The 17,957-nt window shown below is 33.0% G+C and overlaps 1 protein-coding gene across 6 annotated transcripts in view; it reads right to left on the bottom strand.

Moving 5' to 3' along the window:
• ULK4 (unc-51 like kinase 4) overlaps positions 1–17,957 on the bottom strand; it is a 249,154-nt gene that overhangs the window by 206,451 nt on the left and 24,746 nt on the right. For all 6 annotated transcript variants that reach the window (XM_074898136.1, XM_074898138.1, XM_074898133.1 and 3 more), the window contains exons 15-16: positions 16,773–16,819; positions 15,909–15,987 (exon numbers count right to left, since the gene is read on the bottom strand). In XM_074898136.1, the coding sequence (XP_074754237.1) occupies positions 15,909–15,987; positions 16,773–16,819 (126 nt within the window). The remainder of the gene's footprint in view (positions 1–15,908; positions 15,988–16,772; positions 16,820–17,957) is intronic.

Genomic DNA, 17,957 nt, shown 5'->3' with positions numbered 1-17,957 from the left:
AATACCAACAAGAAGCACTTCAACACAGGCACAAGGGATCTAAACAGCAGCAGTTATGGGAACCACTTATTTTGTGCAGTCAGTTTCCCAAGATATTCTCAGACATTGCATAGTGTTTAAATGGAGAACCTGATAGCCATTCTTTCGGACTGGTCTCAAGTTAATCCAGCCAAAAGATATAAATTTTTCAGTTCTGAGTACGGGCCCACCAGCTTCTTTCTCCTTTTGTGGAGGATCCAAATCTAACTCTTTTGAGCATCAGCTTCATTGCATGGTCAAGGAACTGCTCAATTCATTTCAACTGACCGAGTCCCACCACCCTAACACTTACAAGCTTCATAGTTTTGCCTCTGTTAAGAAGCTTTCCCTAAACAGAAAAAAGTACCCACAGCAGACATAGCCTTTCAGGTGAACCATGAGAGGTGGCTCAGACAAATGCTTTTCAACACAGCTGAAATACCCATATAGTCCAGTGTACAGCAGAAACTAATGTTTCAGATAGGACATTTAAAAACTGGAATCATCTCACCTGGTGAGCTCGAAAAGTCAAGCAGTTCACAAAAATCTGGTTAAATTGTGGTGGTTAATCTGTAATTTATTTGCCATTATGTGTCCACTAACTCTTTCACGTTACTAACCAACACACTTCAAGCATGAGAGATGATGTGATAGGGATGGAGTTGTGGAGACAGACTATAGCCTGGGTTGAATATGAGGCCATAGCAAGAGAACACATACTATTGCTGACTATAATGTCACACTGTGCATTTTGCTGAAGTGGAAGAAAAGGACCAACATAAAGCTGGATGACAAAATATAGCCACATCCATATATGTGCATTGTAGCTACAGCAGCAGATCTTGCTTCCAAAGTTTTTTCTGATGCTGTAGCTACTAGCTAAACAAAGGATTGATGCAGCTCAGAAACAAACAATAGGGATACACACATTTTCTGGACATAACCAATGAAGTAGTGTAGCTTGTGTGTTAGAAATGCAGGAGCAGGAAAAGGTTGGAAAATAACTAAAAATCAAAGCAAGAAAAAACCATCAACACTGACATTGTGCTTTCTCAAAAATCATGAGAAGTGTTTGGCCAAAGGCAAAGGTTATCTAAATAGTCTAAAGACTAAAAAGTCCTGGCTCTCTACTTTCAAAACATGCTCTCTCTTCCCACTACCTCAAAAGACCTAGCAAAACAAAGTTCCATCTAGTTATTAAGCAACAATCAGCTAAAAAGAAAGAGTTACTCTGAGTTTTTTGTCAGAAATCCAAAGAAAACTATGATTTTGAACATAAATCCCATTCTGTATAAAGCAATGAATATAAATGTCAAAACACATACATTGACTGCCAATCACTGCAAAGCAGGTAGCAAATTTGTCATTATGTATACAGACCAATAAAATATGTAATACATTATTAAATTCTTGATGGAATACATTTATACTACATATCCACCAATAAAAAAACCCCAAAACAGTAAAAATATAATTTAAGGGTTTTATCCACAAAGAATAAACACCTAGCTAAACAGTGTAACTTAGAAAGTATTTTAATCGAGAGATGTGCTAGACAGGAGACAAAAATTCTGTTGTTTTCTGTGAGAGGACCAGTAAAAAACGTACATAATCTTGAAAAAACATAAAATTAATTACCATCCCTGATTTACAGTTCAGAATATCCTGATATTATCCTGACATAAGAAACTGCCTTAATGCTTATCAGCATCTCATAAATCACTTCAGATTTATTGCAAGACATCATCTTCTAGAGATCTTTTTCAGAAAACTACTCATAGATTATGTGGCTGGGTTCTGAACCACTTTCATTACAAGGCTTAGATTTTTTACAATGACAAATTCACAGATGCATAAAGTCTCTTGCTCTGTAAACAAATATCCTCGTGTCCTAAATCCTTTGCTAATATGAAATGCAATTTATGTTTCTGCAAGTCATAATATTTTTGCAGTCTCCAACCTTACTGTCATTTGCATCTATATAGAAAAAGGCAAAATATTGACACAGAAGTCTCAAAAAGCTCAAAGAAAATAATCTGGCAAAATTTGTCCCTTTTTAGCAGACTTCAGAAGAAAATACTCTGTGATGATTTGTCGTACATTTGCAAAAAGCATAAAGGGAACTGAAAGGTGAATCAAAAAAAGTTTAAGAAATCAGGCGTTTACAAAGTTTAACAGTCACCCCAAGAAACAAAAATTTTCAGTCCTAAAAGTTATAGAGTGTACTTTTTAAAATAGTTTACAGATATATTTGGCAGTACAGCACTTCTTCCTCAGAACACTAAAGAGTTTTTATCTTCAACTTTCCTTGATGTTCCTTCACCTTCTGACCTCAACTGCTTCAGAACTCCAATCTTTGTACAAAGATATCACATAGAACCTGGAAATGTAGTCTTCAAATCAAAGCAAAAAGATCTACTAAACAAACTTTGACCTTCTCCCCCTTTTTTTAGGTAATACTATGTTCATTAACTGCTTTTTTAACTGGTTTCAGAACATTTCTTCAGATATTATTCAGGGACTTTAAATAGCCTGCCATTCCAGGGGGAGCATCACTTTCATATTTAGGAAATAAATGTATCAGTATGTTTTAAAGCTTCTAATATATCAGCTTGAGAAAGTAATAGTCAAGTTGGTTCAAGTGCAATTCTGCACTAAATGATGAACACATAATGACAGCATTTTCTGTTTTATTAATTTGCTATAGCCATACAAAATTACTCTTGCTTTTTTGATGAAATACATATTTTGAGAACTACTTTCACTGTGAAATCAATACCACTAAAAGTATCTCAGCACTGTGGTATTAACAGACATTATCCATATTCAGTTGACACCTCTCAACTTTGCCTCCTTAGACTGAAGGTGAACATGCCATGAAATAGTATTTAGACTACACAGAATTGATGAGCTGTGTGATAACACAAACTGCAGACAATAGTCACAGCAGATTAGCTAGGGACATCATTAAATCATCATGATATCTAAATTACGATTGGTTGTTTGTTTGCAGGCAGGACTTGATGACAAAAATACAAATCAAGTTATAAATCTGCTATAGAGAATTAAGTCAGGCTGTTAAAAATCATCAGCTTTAATGATGTATCTCAACCAGCAGAAAACCCTGATTTAGTATCAACACTAATCTTGTTTTACAGCTGTAATATATATTTTCCCAAGTATGGTTAATAAATTGGTGAATTTTAATGACACATTATCTAAATACATTTATGTGTGCAGTCCTAAAATGCTCAGAATCTTATATGCTATTAAATAAAATCATGAACTAAACTTTGCATGTAGTAAACTATTCCTTTACTCTCTTGTATTAAGTTCTGTTTGGCTGCCTTACTACTCAACTGAAGTTTTTCAAAACTGTCATTAACATTAAATATACTGGGTAGATTATTCATCTTCTGTGGCTTTTTGGTTGTTCCTTAAAATTAAGAATTTAAGTTCTAAAATGAATGAAAATTAAATCAAAGAATAATACTTGATATTGGTGAACAGAAATTACTGTTTCTCACTCTCTATGTAGATTTTAGGACTAGCAAACCTAGTTATTGTTTTTATTCTGAAGTGATAAGAAGAGGAATATCTCCTGATATTCCAATTCCTATTCTTTTCTAATGCTTGAATGAAAAAGTGGTAAAACTGAGTTAACAAAATTTAAGTTAAGAAGTCATTTCCTTTCCTGTGCACTAACAAAAATTGTCCAAAAGCTAGTCAATACTGCAATAAATTCAAGGGTGTTTTTTTTTTTAAAAAAGCTGGTTTATTAAAAAAGAGATCTGTCTGAAGAAATCTGAGCTGTAAGATCAGTGACTGACTTGTGATAAAATTGTTAAATCTTTGTTAAAGAGGAACAGAATAAGTTGTATGAATTTTCATGCTGATTAGCTTCATATATTATGATAAATTTGTCCATTAAGAATTAATATTAGTAACTGTAAGTAGATTCATAACAAGAAAAGTACAACTGAATTACCAGAATCCAAAGACTAATAGAACTGTATGAGGTCACTACAGCAGAAGGCACTGAATATTAAATAATTACCACACATTATGTAGGACTCGCTATTCTTAAATGCTTATGGTCTCTCAAATATAAGTCTATATTCACCATGATCAGATAATGGTCTCTTTCTCTAGAGAGCATGCAGTCTATAACATTTGCCCTGTGACTTCCCTCTATTCATTGAACACATTTAAGTAATCAAATATTACACAAGTGCGGGAAATGGGAGCTCACAGAATACGTCACATACTGAACAGGCAGAGTGTCTGTGCCATTAACCAAACTTAAGATGATCTCAGGTGTCCTCTGCAACAGAAGCTATGAATCAGGAAGTGGTGATTCATAACCTATATTTTAAGCACAATTATATATATATATATACACAAATATTTTTCTAAAACACATTTAATGTTATAAAGTCTTTATGAATATATAATTTTAAGAACATCAAATGTCCTAAAATAAGGAAGGCAACTGTTTCCTGCTCTGTCATGTGCACAGATTACTTCTAATTTTGACACTAGTGATTTGCACAAGATTAAAAATATCTTTTCATAAGGAAAAATATAAGGCTTGAAAAAAATCTGACCAAAGACTTTGATTCAACATTAAAGGGTGGTATAAAGAAAGTACATTACCTGAGAAAAGGCACAACAGAAAAAAATCAAATTTATTTTAAGTACATAGTCTGAGAAATAAAGCCTCCTTCTCCTATAGTACATTACTTTTCAACCTGCCTACATTTTCCCCTACAGAGAAGTAAATAGTAATGAACTGCAAGTCCTACACTGTCTGGTAAAAGCATCTTAAATTTAATAAATTACCTACATCTTTCACACTAGCTGTCAAGCTGGATGGATATAGTATAGTTATAATAAGAGAAGAAAGAAAAAAGATTCATATCTGGATAGACAGTCATTACCTTCATTTACAACAATAGTGTGTGGAGTTGATATATGACCTGTAGCAGATTCTCAACCCATTTCAAGGTGTATCTAGAAGTTTCCCTGCAGTTTTAGGCATCCAGAAGTTAAAATCACAGTATATTCTAAAAGGGAAGGTATTTTATACTGTCTTAAGATGTAAAGTAGCAATATAGAGATTTACAGTATTACTCCATCCTTGACCTATTAGTATGACTGTCAGCAAGTATTAGTGGAAATTAAAACAGATTTGTAATTTTGCAAACCCTTACAGTGATAAAAACTGTCTATGCCTCAAGCATAATGGAAACTACTTTTCAGTTCATTTTTTTGTGAGTACACACACATCATGTAACATGGGCAAGTAATGCCAAAGCAATCTCACTTTTCTTGGAGAAAAGCACTCACTAGGCTGAGAAAGTACACCATGGTTTTATTGCCACTAACCAGAAAAGAAACCACAGTAATATTTATACTAAGTACTCATCTTTAAAATGGTGCATGGAAAAAAAAAAAAAGAAAAAAGATAACCAACCTTCTCTGAACATCTCAAGCATGTTGTCTACCTCCCTACTCAGTGGAATATGAACAGTTAAAACATAACAAGGGATAACTGTAATTAATCAGGAGTTGGATCCACAAGTACCTGGGATCCAATGCACTTCAGTGAAAGCTGGATAAATACCTCAAAACAAGTGGTTTGACTAAAGAGTGAGGAGGCAAGATGGAAACAGATAATTTCGTCAAACTTTCTGTGGGGTACAGATACAAGAAGAAAGGGCCTGAGTCAGTGAAATATTCGGGGTTTTCAAATTTTGTGTTCAGTACAACAAACTGGGTCATGGAATGAAGAGAACTGAAGGGAAGACTGGCCATCAGACTATGGATGTGGTATTAATGCTGTCTAGAATGTAGAAAAAAAAAAAAAAAAGCAAAAGGTAGCACAATTTATGTGGAAATACAACTTCTCTAGAACTCCCCTAGGAAGCAATATAAGGTGGATGTGTGACATCTTTCCAGGTGGAATACAATGCAAAAATTGATTCATCATGAAAACTCTTTTCAACTTTTACATAGCTGCTGTAGAAGAGGGCTTAGCAGATGAGTAGAGTAGCCAAGCAGATGTCATGAACTCAAATGGAGGCTCCATCAACTCGCTTTGGAATCAACTCAAGATGCCAAAGGGATACAATCAGACACAGATAATAGGAATTAACTTACAAAGCTGTTATGTTTATTAATAAACCAAAAATGCATCTAAAAAGCACTGTCTACAAGTTTTGGGGTTTGTTTGTTGGGGTGGTTTTTTACTATTTTTAAGAAAAAAATGTCATCTTCTAGTCCGTCATGACAGAAGTATTATTATATTACTTCAGTTGCAGATGCTCATAAATATATCTGATTTCCACTTCAGCCCTTAAGTTTGAAGCTTTTTAATGACAGGAAGGGCCAGGTTGGAATATTTGCTTCAAACAAGACAGACATATGGTTTTGGTTTTGCTAAGAACAGGAAAGAAAAATATTGCTCAGGAGTCCAAAAAGTGAAGGATCCCTGAATTAGAAACTGATTTCCGCCTTCAAAATTGAGATCCATGGCAATCAGCTGGAGTTGGTTTACATCTAACGATATAAACTGGAAATAGAAATCAGTTTTCACAGAATGAGATTTGGCAGGAGCATCCAAGAAGTCTTTTGCTTTTTTTTTTTTTTTCCCCCCCTTCTTCTTTTCCTTATTGCTTCCCTATATTTAACTATCATTATTATATGCAGGTTTCTACCATTCATCTTTGCCTTTTCTGTATGTCATGTTTCTGGATTTTTATTCTTTTCATAACTCTGTGTGATGTTACTTTAAATCATCTTCTTCTGCTTCCAGGCAGCAGGCCTGTTATCCACTTGATTTTAGACGTCATGCTGATGACATTCTTGAAGACCAATGTCCATCAATAAAATATCCATGTAGGATATTTTAGATTGATTAATTTTATGTAGAATTTTGCATATTATAAAAAATTCTATAGACTTTAAACATTTTCCATAGATTTTCTTAATTTTCTTTTAAATTAGTTCCTTTTATTGATTATTGCAAATTCCTTCATTTTGCTCAGTGAAAATGCAGCCCAGATCAAACAACGTCTGGCTAGAACTTCTTCTTTAAATGTGTTTCAGACTAAAATAACTTTTTTTTTTTTTTTTTTTTTCCAGATGATAGCTGAAAGGGCTGCTATTCAGAGGAAAAGCTAGGACTACAACCGATATACACTGATCTTGCCTAACACTGAGCCTGGTCTGAGTATCTTTTAGTGCTGCAATCAGAAGGCAGCAGGGAATTAGGCTTTTCAGCTACCACCAGTGTGCAATTTCTATCACAAAAACATGTTGTAGCCTAATTGTGTCAATCAAGCAAGTATGTGCTTTAGAGGAAAGGGCTCGATTTTTTTCTCTTGTCACTATGATTTGATTCATTTGCAAGTGAAAGACAAAGGGAGATTGAAGAATGGATCCTTTTTAGGTTCATTCTTCAAGGTACATACTTAGTTGCAAGAGCTAAATACTTCAGTGAAGAAACTGTACAACTCACACAGACACAAAGCTGGTTGACTCAAAATAAATCAAAAGTATCAAAAATATATTAAAACCAAATTCTCAGAACTAATCACAACACTTGTGATATTATATTATGTGACTTTGCAAACATCACGCAAACAGCATCAAAATTATGCCAGGAAATATTTAAAACCTCACATAGATATGTGTTTTCCAGAATTAATAGAAAGAGTAATGTATTTCATGTCAAGAAACTTAGGCATGAAAAATTTTTCAGTGTAGTCTCTCTTGCTCACAGCAAGAATGCTAACTTCATTATTCATTTTCTGTATGTATTTGATGGTTCTGGTGATACTGTAGCAAGGTAAGAAAAGCAAATATTTCACTTCTTCCACAGGAAAAAAAAAAAAAAAAAATGTTCTTTCTAGGTTATTTTAACTACAGAAAAAATATTCCATCTAGTTCACCTAGCCTTCCACAACTCAAGCATGTCTCCAGTGTATATGACATATCCATTTACTTATAAAGTAACAGATGTCAGCTGTACAGTAAACCAGAAAAAAATTGAAAGGGGGGAATCACACACTAAACACTGTAAACAGATCTGTCTTAGACAATAAACTTTAAAAACCCTGCTGGAGCTGTCCTTTTTAATATATAAAATTCTTTGCCTGGCAGTGTACCACTTCTTATAAATGTTTTAATTGGCTAAAAATTTAGAAAAGCTATTTGAAACCTTTTGTCAATCTAAGAAATGGTAGAAACTTACTCTTTTGAAACTAATCATTTTGACATTTACCTTAATTTTCATTTTCTATTCTACAAAACTTACCCACAGCATGCCAGCGAAAGTAACAAGTAAAGACCAAAGTCTATCCATGATGTCAAAAAATACTAGTGAAAGAACACATCTAATCTAAATCTACAACATGTGACAAATTCATCTCCCTTTCTGTCCCGTGATGCACAACCTTACAAAATTCTGTACTCTTACTTTGATGCATTGTTTTCATGAAACAGAGGTAGCAAAAAAGCGCAAAGCATTTAGACAATTGTTTTAACATTGCTTCCTTCCCTGCAATCATTTGAAACCTCTTACACAATTTCTACCAAACTAAGCAAGAGTAAAAAAACAAAAAGTACTGGTTTTTTGAAACCTCTAGAAGCAAAATAGCAACATAAAAGTGACAGAAGGGTTGCGATTCAAACTAGTTTCTTTTTAAACAGAGAATACATATATGAAGACATTGCAAAACACACTACACAAAGAAAAAGCCAAGCTACTATATTAATATCAGAATATACCCTCCTAAACCAAGGATTTTCTGTTTAAACTTTGTGATAGCTTACAAAGGAAGAGGTGAATATGCTGAACAGTAGCCTTTATGTAATTAAGTTTAAAAGTCAGGCAGCTGCAATTCAATTCATGAGAAAGCAGGCTCCATTAGCTGACAGAGCTGCTTGTTAGCTGGAGAAAAAAGGATTTTTCAAGTATCCTTACTGCATTTTCTACATACAGATTTAGCTGCCTAATTTTAAATAGAGGGAACTGCAGGCAGTAAGTGCTCTTGGGACTTTAGAATATTCGGAATATACTCTTGTCTTACACTCCTGCTTAAGAACAACCTCTGCTCTCAGGCAAACATGAAATTAGTAGACTTAGGGATGGAAAAGTTAAAACATATATAATTATTTATATAAGTTTACTATGCAGCTGAATTGAAGGAAAAACATAACTCAGTGGTGACAATATAAGCATTATTTATTTGCCTAATATTTATGCTTATCTTACTTTCTTAACAATAAGAACTATTGGGTCAAGCTCTGTTTATTACTAGGTTTTGCACAGTAATTTCTTTGCATATTTCCAGTTTTGAAATGGAAAATAAGAGATGATGTATCACACTTTTTTGGAGCAATTTTAGTCCTCGCTAGACACAATTCCCATTAACAATAAAAGAAACTATTGATTCTACAGGTGTCATACATGTAAAACTCCCTTCAGTGGGAGTCACTCATCTGTAAAATCTACCTGGGAATAATCTAGGACAGAGGAATAACCATCTTAAAACATGGTAGTTTGACTACCACAGAATTTAAGTATAATAAATAGTAATTCTGGAAGTGATTATTTTATAGTAGAAAAAAATACTTTTAAGTAAAAATGTTAAATATTTTAATTAAGTAGGACTTAAAACTGTATTCCTTGCTGTGCATTTACATTATAATGCATAGAAAGGAAGAAAAAAATGGAATTACAGGATGTCATACAATATAGTTTAAACAGTTGCATTTTAAACTGTATATGATAATTATTTTATGCTAGTAAGTAGAACACTAAGATCTTAAGTGTTAAATACTAATTGTGTTACATCAGTCATTATTTAACAGCACTTTTGCGAGATTATTATGTTTCTTTAACTGTGGTAATATGCAAATAGCTAACTGTGCAAGTACAATGTAAAAAAAAAAATAAAATCAAAAGCTTAAAGAAGATCAACTGAAACAAGAAACTTTTCCTACCTTAAAAAGAAATACAGTGGGAAGGGCCACAGGTCCAGAAAACAAAGTCACACTATACTTTAAACAGAAATGCCACAGCTTGTGTTGCAAAAATATTACATAGAGATGGCAAAGACATCAAATGTTTAGAATCAACAAAAATCTGTGATTACAGGAAAGTATGTATGCTGAAAATAGTCCTACAAGCTGTCTGGTGAGATGTGAAACACTTCCATCATTATTACCAATTACAAATAATCCTTTTAAAGTGTTCTTTGATGTAAGATGTGTTATTCTATACATAAGCAACTTAAATATGGCAATCTTCCACCCAAATCGCACATCAGTTTCATAGCATGTATACAGAAGAATGAAGGTAACTTTTTATCCAGTTTCACCCCAAAATCATAGTTGATTTTTGTGTTCTACTTTCTTCATACAAATAAGTTTACTTCCGAAATAATCAACGTAAAGTTACACAGCAATAGTAAAGGTATAAGGGTTCCCTCCAGCTACAAACAATACATTCAATATACATAAAAAAGTGGCATGAGTCAATGTGCGTATCAGCTATAACCAACTGTGACAGTAAATTAAGGTTTTGTATGACTATGTATTTATCCTAAGAAAAAAAGTGTTACTCAACTGTTTAAAATCAAGATATACAGAAATCAATCATTCTTTCACAAGACAAATCTTTGTCAATAAAAACACAAGATGCTAAGCAGCTGTCAACTGGATCAAGATGGCTTTTTGGCTTTGTAAGTGGTCAGCTCCAGATGCTTTTTAAAAAAAAGGTTGAAAAATACCCACTCAAAGTGAGCTTGGACACCCTAGTTGAAATAATCTCTGAACGATTAAGTACTGACATTAAATCTGAAGCACACACCTTTAGAGGCTTTCAGAAATGTTTTGCTAGCACTTGCTATTCTAAGTCTCATACTCCCATTATGCATATCAACTTCTCTGAAATTTGCCAACTTTCCATCTATCACACTCTCATGTGGAAAGGCACTTCTCATGCAACTTCTCTTTGGATCTTAATTTGTCACTTTCCAGCTTCATGAAGTGACTTTACTCTTAAACTACAATGCAAGAAAAATATTCCAATATATATGTCCATATATATCCCTCAGCATTTGAGGATAATTCAACTCAAGATAATTAGCTCTTCAGTACACGCAGAGGCCTTTTACTTAATTATTCTTGTTGTTCTTCTCAAAATTACCTTAATTTCTACAGCACCTTTTTTGAGATAAGTAGACTAGAACTTGACATAGTATTCCAATAAAAGTTAATGGTAGGGATGTCCCTTATCTACCTTAAAACTCAGGCTGATGGAATATTGCAGGGCAGTAGGGTGGAGGGATGGGAACAAAACTGGACACTGAGCCACAAACTCCATCATATTTAAAACAACAATTACGATCGTTTGTGAGCAGACTCAAAAAGTTATTTTACAATAAAACAACATTAAAACTAAATAGTTTGGGAATAAATGGACAAATGAAACCATTTTTATTTGAATCTCCTAACAGTATGTGCAGACATGGATAGACATAGAAAGGAGTCTATCAGAGAGATAAACTAGGAACATAACTTAAAAATTACATTCTGTATGAATTTCAATGACAAACTGTAGACCTAGACCAAAGAAGGTACAATCAGACTAGCTAGAGTCTACAGGTCATAAAACTGTACCTGTAACAATGCAGCTGCTTTACAACTGTAGGAAAAAAACACCAACTTCAAAGAATCAGAAATAAAAAGGTTCAAATTATATGGAGCTTCAGTTTGGATAAAAACAAGAATCAGGAGATTCAACTGCTTTGACAAAGAAATTGCATTCTAAGCTCAATATTACAGAGATATTCTAATATGCTGTCACTCTCCATGGGATATTTAGTTTATTGATTTGGCTGCATAATTCCGTAAGTCAAAGGCTTTGCAAAGAGACTTGCGGTGTGAAGGGTGTAGCAGGTTCCCTGAGACGTTTAAACTCAGTAGAGCAGCAGACCCAAGTCTGTAAAAAACACAGGCACAGCTGCCTAGGTCATAGTGCAAGACTGGTATTTCCAATTAGCAAATTCAAAAGAAGTAAGGACTAGATTTTTGTCTCCAAAAGGACAAGCAGAGCGTGACTCAACAGGCGGAGGAGGCTGGTCTCCTACTGAACAGAGAAGGCCACTGCTTCCCAACATGGAAGTATTCTGTGAATTGCTCTATCATCTCTTACTAAAATAAAAGACTGAGTCTGAAATTTCACATCAGAGTGGCTGTGTCCTAGATGGCAGAAGGCCCTCTTTATTCACAGAGAGGAAAGAACCATAGCTTCTTTGAATAAATAAGTCAAATTAGATATACATGGAAGCCCACCTCCCTAACTTCGGAAGAATTTCTCTTTCTATAAGATGAATAATAAGCAGATTTTTTCTTTCTGAGAATCCTGGAAAGAATCTTTTTTGCATAGAACCCAGTTCCTTAAGAACCAGTTTCAAAATCTAAATACAAAGATAAAACTTTAAATTTTAGGTGTTTTCCTAAGATAAGTAGGAATAAATATAAGGAAATAATGTTTCAAATTTGTAAAGAGCAATTCCATGCAAAAAACCATTATTAAGTCAGAAGAAACCCTGGCCTATCATCAACTCTTACTGCAACTTCCAAACAGAAGAAATTACACATAAAATGTCTTTATATTCAATCATACAAGAGATCAATTTCCCCTTTGTATTCTAAGATTAGTCTCATTTTTTTCTAATAATGCAGCATTCTTCTAAAAGATTCTTAACTGGAAATCAACTTCAAGTAAACTCCAAGGTATAGATGCTTTTTTTTTTTTTTTTTCTAATATGACCTACATATTAGAATATATCAGCAGAATAAAGATACTACTCTGCTACACAGTTGCGTGTTTGTCTGGTCTGTGAAACAATTTACCTGCATTTTACTTTTGCGTTTTAGTGACCTCTGGTGGTTATATTTGAAACAAATTGCTGTTCACCGATTACCTGAATAAGAGCTTTTTTTTAAAAAAAAAAAAAAAAAAAAAAAAAAGTAGTAAAAATGGGAAACTCATTAATTTTTCAAAAAGCAACAAATTAAAGGCTTTTGGCATACAGTACATGAAAATTCACTTTAGCCTGTAAAACGACGATGAGGCTTCTTTTCCTTCCTAAAGTTTTTCTGCTTCTTCAGGACTTGATGTTACTACTATTTAACAGATCGTTTAAACAACAGTAAAGAGGTTAATGGTGGAGATTCAACCTCAAAGATAGAGGAACTATCCTTAAACAAATGTATAACTGCATAAAAGACAATAAGGGGCAGAAATGAAGAGCCAGATTTTAACATGTAAGGGCCAGCAGTGGTGTCATGCATGAGTCTCTATTAGGTCCTGTGGTACTTTAAAAGTACAAAATAAATCACAGATAACTGGATGAGTGCATAATGACATAAAGAATTGAAAAGGGGTCGTGATAGAGTGATAAATATTGGAAAAAAAAATTGGTGTACATAGCATGGTACACATAGGGGGCAAAAATAATTCCAGAATCACATCCTCCTAAGCTCTGAACTGATTTTTCATACATGGGAACAAGATTTTGAGGCTATAAGGAGATAGTTCTACAGAGATCATCCATATCTAAAGGGGTCAAAAAAGCAAACAATATTAGAAGTTACTAGATGGAAGAGGAAATAAAATAGAGAAACAACAATCAATAGATAGATAACTCCTGTATCTTTAGTCTGTAAAACCTGGATCAGAGAGTTGTTTTAGATTATGTTGTTCTGATTAGCTACAGCTGGTTTTGACATTTCCTAAATCACAGCAGCCACCAAAAAACTTAAGCTGTAGCATCAGCTAACTCGTAAGAGGACAAATTACAGCATTATATTTTAATACAGTATATAATGCTGGTTTAAATTATTTTCTGAGGTTTTTTTAAAGCATCACAGAACATACAATAGCTGACAATCCACAAGGATGTTCAAACTCACAGGTTCAGATAGTTCCTTTGAGAGGAATAGAAAGGAACACAACTCTGTAGATCAGAAACTCCTAAATGACTCCTTCCTACTTTTCCTATAAATGAACTATCAAGTTTTATGTTCTGCCTACAGTTACCTGATTTTAGATTACACATACAAAACTAAATTTAAAGACATGAAAATACTAGGATTCATTTTTTTTTTCCTCATTCTAATTTTGTGTAAGCATTCTAAAATATTTTTTAAGTTCTGAGATATCACTTTGAGAAAAAAAAAACTTGGAACTAATGTTATGACAATAAGCATTGTACATGCCTTTTGAACAGTATTATAACTCAGATCTGTTTATTTTAAAAAAATAAATCCTTATTTTCCCCATGACTGTATATAAAAAAAAAATTCATATAAGAATGGAGACAGAAAGTGATAATGAAAATTAATTTTCTTTTCTAATCCTTCAGTTTAAATGTCACTGATCTCAGACTTAACTTGTTTTTTGAAGTATATACATATTTCTAAAAATGTTAAATTCCATTTGTGAACAATTTTTATGTTCATATAAAAACAAAAAAACCTTTGAACAAAATATTATTATAGCTCAATGTAAAACTACTTCAATCCATTGTTTTTATATGCACAAAGCAGACTCGTATATGTATTTTCAATGGTGGAAACTGGGAAGCTAGGGAAACTATTGCTGAATGTATTAGTGCTAAACACCTAAACAAACACCTAAAGCCAAAAGTTATACAGACATCTCAAAATTACTTTTGAGTGTTTTCACTGGCACTTTAAAAGGTAAGTATCAGATAAAACTGCAAGAGTGCACTTAAATTGTGACCTGGAATTCAGTTACATGCAACTGTCTATTGAAAGCCTTTGACCAAACTTCACTGACTGTAACCATAAGGACTCTTTCCTCACTTTGTAACTTTATGATACAAACAAGAAACCCTAGGTAATAACAAAAATGTTCTGAGACCAAATTTCACCACAGAATTGAAATCTTAAGCAACACAGTAAGATAATAATAATTATTAATATTCATTAGGAAGAAAATAGAAGGACCTAGAACAACAAAAAGTTCCTTGGCTGCATTGCCAAAAAAGCCAGCAATTAACTAATAACTACATGTTCCTACACAAAAGATCTGTACAGAATGGAAGCATATTTGCTACATGTGTTTAGCAGTTGTTTCTCACATTCAAACACCCATTACAATAAAATGCTGATTTCACCTCATGAAGCAGAAATAATGTCACATTGACACTTTAAACGGATATTAAATACTAGATTCTGTCAAGTTCACCCAGTTTGGGTGGATGTGTCACACGCATAAAAGGACAGTAAGATAAACAGAAGACTGATTAGACAAAGTTAAGTCAACTACTGAGCATGCAAAATCAAAGAAGGATTTAAAATATTTTTCTTCTCCAAAGAAAATGACTTGCCCTTCATTACACAGGTTTTTCAAGAACTGCGAGGAATCCCAAATTAGTCCCATCTCACTTTTTGGAAAAATAATTTCTAAGAATCAATTGTACTATTTTAATACAAATTATAACAATTACATTTCAGCATAGTCAAATATGTCAACACTTTCTTCTTGTTACACACACACAGTAAGTATGACAGTGTTCACTCAATTTTCTGAAAAAAAGAGAAAAAGGTGAGAGTTTTATCACTGGTGTGAACTTCTACCACAAGTTTGTAAAAATCAGAACCACACCTACACAGAATAAATTCAGAATCTTATATTTTTAACTTAATGAATTATATTCCCATATACACATACGAAAAAAATAAAGCAGGGTTAAAAAAAAGAAAAAAGCAGCTGTGAAAGTTTCTGACATAAATAGTAAAAGCCTTTATAAAACTTCCCCCCAAATAAAAATACTGAAAGTTACCTCAGAGACAGGTACATTTTCTCCAAGTTCAGATGCGTGTAATGCCAGTAAACCAATCACTCGAGCAACTTTGGCACGTCTGTGTATCAAATACATTTTTTTGTAGGTGCAGAAAAAATATTTCCAAAATATCACAAAAACACTTGTCTGGTTTATATTTTACACAGATTGCTAAGGGCAGGAAATATTTGAAATGCGATTTACAGTTCAGATTTTCTTCTTATTGCTATTATCTTTCGATCATCAAATTATTTTGGTATTTCAGCTCAATTTAGCAATAAATTCATGAATAAAGATATTTCTTTATCACTGCAGAATGAAGATTTTTCAGTTTGTTACAGTCTTACTAATCAGTCATGCTCATGTTCAATTTTTTTTTAACATAAAACCCCCTATAATTTTAAACTTTTCAGTATAGCTTACAAAACAAATTAAATCTGTAACAGCAAATCCGGTTTAAATGTTTCATTAAAGAAAAAAAATTGAAAAAATAAAATCAACATTTATGAAAAAAACAGCAGAGGGCACCATCACATTGAAATATTTCTGACAGGCATTTAAAATAAAAGCTACCATTATAGTTATTTTACTACTATTACGGTATGGGGTGGTTTATTCAGTGATTTTAAGTAACACTATATTATAAAACTTCTAGATAAAATTTTAGAGATTTTCTATAATCTTTGGTTCTGTAGAATAGCAATACTCAATGCTGAAAAAATTTCATGTTATAGACACCATCATACTGCCAGTCAGGTACCACAGCAGTACTGACAGTCCTGTTAAAAAATAATTAATAAATTTTAATAAATGTCAGTGATAACTCCAAATTTGAACAAATTAATTTAAATAACTGTTACTTACATATCCCAGCTGGTGGCTGTACGCAGCTGCTGTATCAATATAGGAAACTATAATTTAAAGAAGATAAATAAACATTAGTTTATTAATTTCAGGTGATGTGGTATGTCCCAATGATAAACACAAAAATGAAAATACCAGTAATTTCATAAAAATGTGTTTGGATAACATTTGCAAAAAAGTATTATCATAGACAGAGACTTTAGATATTGTCCAAACGATTAAAAGAGACTGCATAAAAATTCAATTTCTTGCTATATTCTTGCCTTAAACTGCTAAACATGTATCAGTGCGTTAAAAAAATAATTTTTTTCATTTTGAATGAGACCATCCAGGGGAAAAAACTCCAATACTTTCAACTACAAACACAGAGATCACCATATAGTATTACCCAACAGATATTTAATAAATTAACTTTATTTTGTGAGAATGGACAAAAATAGATGGCAAATACTAGATTAATGAATGGACTGTTAACACACATAATCATCCACTTAAGAACCAAACTGGATAATTACTCTTTTCTAAATGTTCTGTTAATTGGCAATTCAGTTATTGGATTCCCATCCCCCCCCCCCCCCCCCCCCCAAATTATCCAGCAATAATAGAATACACTTTTCAGCAATTCTGTTTCCTGTTTTCACAGGAATTCTATGGCATAAGACAGACCATTGCTTCTAACCTGAACATTCTTCATTGAATTTTTCTGTGAGTGCAATTTTGTCTATATCCAAGGATGATGTATCAGAATATGACTTAGGTGCATTAGTACAAATGTTGGAGAACAAGGTAGTTTACTTGTTATTAAATAAATTCAAGAGTGCACATCTTGGGATGGCCTCTGTGATGCTTTTACAGAATGGGAGAAATAATTGTATTTCTCTTCTGCACATGCAATACTCGGATGAATACATTAAACCACTACAGAGAATATTAATAAAATTGTTTGTCTGGTTGAAAAGTGAAACTGCCATTTAGGTATACACTAAAACAAACTCTTCAGAGAACACGCTCACCCTTTGAAGAAGTGCTTAATGAAAGTTTTACTGTATGTTCTTTAAAAAGTTTTTCTTGTTGTTCTTCACAGACATATGGACAAATAAAATTGATTTAACCATTCAAACATTAACTTTTTTCAGACTTCTCTGTCACCTAATGATATATGAAGACTAACATTTCATCATATGT

This window comes from Athene noctua, chromosome 2 (genome assembly GCF_965140245.1).
Source record: "Athene noctua chromosome 2, bAthNoc1.hap1.1, whole genome shotgun sequence".
In the NCBI taxonomy this organism is placed as follows: Eukaryota; Metazoa; Chordata; class Aves; order Strigiformes; family Strigidae; genus Athene; species Athene noctua.
This window is presented reverse-complemented; position numbering and strand designations above follow the sequence as displayed.